The 7,418-nt window shown below is 40.2% G+C and overlaps 1 protein-coding gene across 1 annotated transcript; it reads right to left on the bottom strand.

The window, feature by feature from the left end:
• Nucleotides 1-1,540: 1,540 nt before the first annotated feature.
• LOC146985242 (uncharacterized) lies at nucleotides 1,541-6,405 on the bottom strand. The gene is made up of 5 exons (XM_085783251.1): nucleotides 6,325-6,405; nucleotides 4,725-5,081; nucleotides 3,732-3,800; nucleotides 2,782-2,889; nucleotides 1,541-1,605 (listed from the first exon to the last, which is right to left on the bottom strand). Exons 1-5 carry the CDS (start codon nucleotides 6,374-6,376, stop codon nucleotides 1,541-1,543), a joined length of 651 nt encoding a protein of 216 aa, XP_085639377.1. The 5' UTR covers nucleotides 6,377-6,405.
• Nucleotides 6,406-7,418: the final 1,013 nt, after the last annotated feature.

A 7,418-nucleotide genomic window follows, 5' to 3' on the forward strand; every position in this document is an offset into this window, starting at 1 on the left:
TGAAGAAACACCAGGTGACCTCATAAAGAACAGGTATCCAGATTTTAATCCAGTTGATCTTTTATATCGTTGTTGTTTCACTGTTTGAAAGTCACCATGACAACAAAGAGTTTAATGATAAAGTGTTTCCTCCACTGACACGTTCAGATGGACGAACATCACAAACATCCATGTTGATCTCTCAGCCGCTCCACTGATCCCTGATGGTGTGTTGATCATCCTCTCTCCTCTCTCCTCATTGGATAAAGGTTGTAGGATACAAGGAAAGTTTTCTCCTGGGCTCAGAGCAGAGCAGAGTGACTGACAGACCCGTGTTTCAGACCAAACACTCTATAGAAGTGATTGCTGTCGGAAGATACAACTATTTAAGACTTAGATTAACACAAATATATCACTTACTTCTGCTTTAACTCATCTAATGTGGTGTCTGGATGATGGTGTGACTTGCAAATGAATGAATATCAGTTTCCTTTGTTACTAATAATCAGTATCGGTATCTTCCCTGAAAAAAAAATACATATCAATTGATCCTCAACTCCAAAAAGAATGAGTGAGAAACAAGGAACAACGTTTCACTTCACACTTCTGTGTGGTTTTACTGGAAAACACCCAGCAGGGTAAAATAACAATGAATAATGCTTCATATACAGTATATATAATAATATTCTTGTCTCACCATGAAATTAAACGCTCAGTCCTGAAAATCAATCATCATGTCGGAACAAGACAGAAAAATAACAGCAAAATGAGACTGAGTCAAGAATGAAGACTGCTGTCCTCTCATTCACACTGAAAGAAAAAAACAGCATAAAACATAGATAATAAACTAGAAAAACTAAGTATAAACATGATTAAAATGCACTGAATAAATAGTTGTATAATACATGAGATTGTTAAATATTCCACGGCATAAAAAGTCAGAGTCTGAAATGAAGCATTGAGTTTCTTTTTATGGGAATTTACATTTTGAGACAAAAGTCATATTTTTCTTGGGGTTGTCCTCGTCTCCTCGAGGAAACCGGCCGTTGACTGTTTCTGCCCTTTACTTTTCTGTTTACTGATAAACATCCAAACTGTGCAGAGTCATCATTTTGTTTTGCTTAATGTGTTAAATCTTGTGCAAAAAACACATGACGAGTGTGAGGAACTCAAAAATACTGTTCAACAAAAGGGTTCAAGAAAATAAGATAAAGTGAAATGAAGAGACAGAAAAGTATGATTGATAAAAGTACAGAATAAATCAAAGTGTAAATATTATTTGATGTTGTTTATAGCGACACTTTGGAGGGAAAACTCTGACTGGATGTGTTCAAAGAAGCAGTGAGGTAAAACATGAGACAACAGTGATGATAGCTTGGTGAAGGGTCAGAGGTTGCAGTAGACTGGAGGAGCGGCGGCTGCAGCTGCAGATGGAGGCCAGGTGAGTCCAGTCTGGACTCTCTCAGGTGAAGAGCAGCAGATTGAAACCTGCAGGTGAAAGGTGACTGAGGTGACACGTGAACAGTTGAACAGCAGAGTTACAGAGATCTGAGCTACAGAGTCAACAAGCGAAGGAGAGAGTCACCTCCAGGTCTCTGTCCTCTGACTGCCCCCTACTGGTCACACCTGAGGAGCACAGGACACAAGAACTGAGTGTGTTTTGTTGCTTTTTTATTTTTTTTATTTTTTCTAAACTTTATTGACATTGATTATTGATTGGAGTCACATTTTCAAGCAGCATACACTAAAAGAATGTTGTCTCTTGCAAGAAATATCTCATCTGACCCCTCTCACGTGTTATTGGAGGAATATCAGCTGCTGCCATCAAACAGGAGGTTTAGAGACTGAACAGACTGAGGAACTCTTCTGTCCCTCAGTCTGTCAAATTGTTAAATCAGAGTTTGGTCTCTAAGTCGACTAGACCCTCAGGTTCATGTATAGACTGAGCTCTGGGTGTTGCACCAAAGACACATTGTAATGTTGGATTTATGTTGTGAATGGAGTTAGGAGGTAGTTTGTGTTTTTCTTTGGATGTGACTTTTGAGGGAAACATTTATGCTTTTTTGTAAATGTATGTTTTTGGTATTTTGTTATTATTTGTGTGAAACTTTGGACGTCATGGGACGCAAGACACATTTCAGAGTGATCTGACAGTAAAGTGTAATCTTATTTTATCTTATCTTATCTTATCTTAACAGACGAGCATACAAACACACTGATACCATCAAAGACAGGCATTTAGAACATTATATAACATAAACATATTAAGGCAAACTAGAGTTTTATGGTAACAAAAACTCAACAGAGCCTAATACTGGTTGTTACAGCAGCTCCTGTGCCTCACACACCACCCAACTACAGAAGGAATGCTGCTTGTTGGTCGACACAAAATGCACATAAATGAAGGGACGTCACTAACCAAACACATAACTTCACTTCTGGTGTCAAAGTTTCTATTTCCATAACAGTTATACAGTTGTAAACCACAAAAACATTGTAAAATTAGTGTGTAGAACAGTATCACTAAAGATTGTGTAACAGATAACATCTGTGGTGATTTTCAACAGAATTGACTTGAATTTACAGTATATCCACAAATACGCTGTCCCAAAGCATGCTGGGAAACATAAGCAGAAAGTTCCAGAAAATTTGGCTTCTGATTTGTATATGTGAAATGTGGTTAATATAATTAACAAACTGAACAAGTAATACTGGGAATTTAGTTTCTTAAATTCAGTGTGGTTTGTTTTATTTGTTGGTTGGTTGAAAGTGAAGTGAGATGAGGTCAGAGGTCAAACTGACCGTTAGAGACGCTCCTCATCCTCCAGAGGAACAACAGCACAGCAGCAGCAGCAGCAAACAGCACGGTGACACACAGGAGCAGAGGCAGCATGTAACCTGGAGGAGAGGCTGAACACACACACACACACACACACACATCAACACTGCTGCACTTCATCAGAACTACACACTGTGACGCTTCAGTTAAACATCATTAAATATTAAATTCATCGTTCATAAAGCTTCACTGTCAGACACGTGATTAATAATCTCAAAACATCTATTACTTGACTGATCAAACACATTATTATCAATATATGAGGATTAATAAACACTTGATTGAGTGGTTAATCCTTCTTAAAGGGATAGTTTAACATTTTGGCAAATTGGCCCATTGCCATAATCCCTGTAGTCTTAGCAGTAGGTTCGTTTTAGAGGGAAATACAGAGACTGTTGATGAAAAACTGTCCCTGAAGGCAACGCGCATCAGTGGTTTTGCATGAATTTCCCTCTAAAACAACTCTGTGTGGTAACGTTGTGTTATTATCTCATAGCGTGGTGAATGTGCAGCTCACAACTTGTCCACCAGAGCGTTGTGGAGTTGTTGGATTGTGTATTGATGAGTTTGATGAGGGAAACCAAGAAATCCCATAATGAGCCTCCGTAGCGTAGCTCTGAGCAGCTCACGGCTCTGCTCCGCCGTTCTAAAAATAGCTTGCACCAACAATTAAAGGTAACGAACCCACTGCTATGACTATAGGGATTATGGCGATGGAGCAATTTGCCAAAAATGTTGAACTATCCCTTTAACTAATGTTAAAAAGTGTGTAGTTATTATGAAGTGTGACTCCTTCCTGGATCATGTTTAGTAAAACATGTTTGGACGTAGATGTGCGTCATGTATCTCTGCTGTTGATGTTGATGTTGTGATGTTGTGTATTGATTGTGTTGAGGACGGAGCAGCTTTGAACCTTTGACTGTCGCTGCAGCTGTCGCCTCCTCTTCAGGCTGATTCACGGCCTGAGGGAAACTCTGTGGAGCTGGGAACAACACAACCACACGGAGAACCAATCAGTCATCTCCATCATTTACATTATGCACTTCACAGTAGGATATTCAGTCTTCAGTCAAAATGTGCAGGTGTGAATGTGTATTTTAAACATCAGCAGCTGTCAGGGAACTTTCTGCAGACGTCCTGTCGCCAAAAAACATGGAAATGAAACAAGCTGCTGTTATAAAGAAGCTCTAGGTTCTAAATTAATACAGTATAAAGGTAGATGTTTGTGTTAAAGCTCCATACAGTATAAAGGTAGAAGGGCTGGGAGAAGTTTCAGAGTCCTCCGTGGCTTCTCTGAGTTACAGGGGGTCTCGGCGTAGCAGTGCATGTCCATATGACGGTTGCAAATGGATACCAACTGTCTTCGTAACAAAAAGACACACCAAAAAACATCCAAATACCTCCATGCTGCTCGTATGTAATGTCCCTCTTGTATTGAAGCCCCGAAATGAGAAATTGTCAATTTTGGACGAACTGGGAAGAGGAGCTTTGAGAAGCTTCCGCTACAAAAGAAGCTTGAAACATAGACTTATTTAATTTTTTTCAGGACAATTTCTCATGTCGGGGCTTCAATACAAGACGGACATTACATACGAGCAGCATGGAGGTATCTGGATGTTTTTTGGTGTGTCTTTTTGTTACCAAGACAGTTGGTATCCATTTGCAACCGTCATATGGACATGCACTGCTACGCCGAGACCCCCTGTAACTCAGAGAAGCCACGGAGGACTCTGAAACTTCTCCCAGCCCTTAGTCCACATGAGGGGGAGGAGATCATGAGGGAAATTTCAATCTTGGGTGAACTATCCCTTTAAAGCACAACTTTATAAAACATGAACCAGTTAGTCAGTAAATACGGAGCCTGCTCTCGGAGGTTTGAACTGAACTCTCGGGGACAGACACTCACCGTCTGACACCTGGATCTCAAACTCCCAGTAGGAGTCGGGCAGCAGAGCTCGCTCCAAACCACACCGGTACCGGCCGGAGTCGGACTTGGTGAGCCGCGTGACGCCGACGTACAGATACGTCGACGACAGCGGGAAAGTTCCCTCTTCATACGTGATGCTGTAGCGGCCGCTCTGAGCCGCGCCGCCCTCGGTCTGGATGAGAGTGTCTCCTGCTCTGCACTCGTCCCTGCAGAGGAACTTCTTCCTCCCAGACAGAGTGAAGGGGCAGGCGGCCATGACACTTCCTCCTTCAGGACGGATGAACGTGTTTGCGCTGATGAACCCGGTGTCTCCATCACAGAGTCCTGGTGAAGAGACTGGACAGAGACCACAGGGGAGTGGCCGGGATTATTATTGTCTGTTTTACTGTAAAGGGGTAGTTCAACATTTAGTCAAATTGGCCCATTGCCATAATCCCTATAGTCATAGCAGTAGGTTCGTTACCTTTAATTGATGGTGCAAGCTGTTTTTAGAACAGCGGAGCAGAGCCATGAGCTGCTCAGAGCTACGCTACGGAGGCTCATTATGGGATTTCTTAATTGGTTTCCCCCATCAAACTCATCAAATACACAATCCAACAACTCCACAACGCTCTGGTGGACAAGTTGTGAGCTGCACATTCACCAGAGGGAAATTCATGCAAAACCACTGATGCGTGTTGCCTTCAGGGACAGTTTTTCATCAACAGTCTCTGTATTTCCCTCTAAAACAACTCTGTGTGGTAACGTTGTGTTATTATCTCATAGCGTGGTGAATGTGCAGCTCACTACTTGTCCACCAGAGCGTTGTGGAGTTGTTGGATTGTGTATTTGATGAGTTTGATGAGGGAAACCAAGAAATCCCATAATGAGCCTCTGTAGCAGAATAACAGAATAGATGAGTCACTAAGTTTTGGTTGATTGTTATTATCAGTGTAATAATGTGTAAGTAACTTTTTACTATTGCATCAGCTTTAACACAATCAAGTTACACTGTAGTTTAATTGTGTTTCATATTGTATTAATTATGCACTGTTGCCCTTAAAACCCCTGGAAGCCTGAATTATCAATCATTGACAGAACATTTTAATTCTTTGAAACTGCAGTCTTCATGAGACCTTCTGACAAACAATGTCAATTTGCATATTTTCAATTTTCATTCATATCATACTTGATATATCCAGCATTTTAAGAATGTATTCCTCACAATTTATTTGTTAAAATGTTATGTTTTATACAAATATGACACACTAGGTGTTTTCAGGCGCATTCCTCTATAATTTAAAGGTTCATTGTGGTTAAATTTTCATGGTGGTATGTTTAGAAGAAGTTAATAAATAAAGTTTTGAGAAGATATACACTTTATCTATCAAGAATAAATCACATCGTCACAGTCATTTCAGGAGAAGAGGTAACATATATATTATTTCAACTTTATGGGCAACAGTGTAACTATATAATAATAAAGAAGCTGTGAAGTTACACAAAAGAGGAAGCACCAGAATAAAGAACAGGTTTAAATTAATCGGAGAATAATCAGATCATCATCTATACAGTTGATCGACAGGTGATCGGCTCTCACCTGATAAGAAGCAGAGCAACAGAACACGGAGCATCTTCATCCTGAATGTCATCCTGATGGAGGAGAATCAATAGATCAATAGAAGTGGCTCCTCTGATCTCTGTGTGTCTGATCAATCAGGAAGCTGAAGCTGCTCATCTCAGATCGATCTGGACTCTTGTCAATCAAAGCCCAGAAGTTGAAGTCAGTCTGAACAGAGAGCCAATCAGAGGCATTTTAACTCTGGTTACAGGCTGCGTCTCTTTCACTGTTATTTATTCTCTGTTGTGGCTCCACAGCAGGAAGCTGAGCCACCTGTTTTATTTAGACACTGAAACTAACCAGATGTGATGATGACTCAGCATTTATTTTCACTTTACTTTACTTTATTTTCTCACGACCACGTTAAGTGGTATGGAGCACAAACAATAAAACAGTACAAATAATCAGACATAGCAAGAGGCAGTGTGGCTGTACATACTTTGTACATACATCTCTGACCAGGACAGAGCAAAAACTATCACTTATACAGAGGAAGAACACGTTTCAGAAAAGCACCTAGCTTATAAATAACTTTAGTTTTATCAGACTGTAATAACAAAATGAGTTTAAACATAGATGGGCGACGAACATGGTATTTAGGGAGGTATTTTTCTCTTAGATATACAATACACGTATTCTTGCATTCAAACAAAACATGGAACTCATCACCAATCTGGCTCTTTACATAGATCACATAACCTCTGACTTCTATCCAGTCCTTTAGACCTTCCAATAACTTCTGGTATTCTTGTATTGTTTACTCTGAAGTGGCAGATGGCCTGTCTAGACTTTTGGTTTGAACACAATAAATACTTTTCTAACTTAAACTCTTGTTTAAACTCAATATAGATGTCACATGATGTCATATTGCCAAAAGTCACTGACAGACACGAGTCAGAACAGAACAGAGACGATGGGGAGGAAACATTAGTTGATGGACGTTTGTGTATAATAATGATAACACTGGAGCTAAGCATCCTGGGAGCTAAGCATCCTGGGAATAGTAGTCCTACTACTACTACACCTCCCCCTTATAGCTAAACTCTTTCTCCATTCAAATAAACTGTTGTGCA

This window comes from Trachurus japonicus, chromosome 7, assembly GCF_045865225.1.
Source record: "Trachurus japonicus isolate A0001 chromosome 7, Traja_1.0".
Lineage (NCBI taxonomy): Eukaryota > Metazoa > Chordata > Actinopteri > Carangiformes > Carangidae > Trachurus > Trachurus japonicus.

What these genes read in the sequence shown, in the direction of transcription:
- LOC146985242 (XM_085783251.1), bottom strand. Translation starts at nt 6,376, where the DNA reads ATGACATTCAGGATGAAGATGCTCCGTGTTCTGTTGCTCTGCTTCTTA. An exon ending in TGAGATCCAGGTGTCAGACG is followed by an intron (nt 3,801 to 4,724) that starts GTGAGTGTCTGT and finishes TGTTGTTCCCAG; the next exon opens with CTCCACAGAGTTTCCCTCAG. An exon ending in AGCTGCAGCGACAGTCAAAG is followed by an intron (nt 2,890 to 3,731) that starts GTTCAAAGCTGC and finishes GTGTGTGTTCAG; the next exon opens with CCTCTCCTCCAGGTTACATG.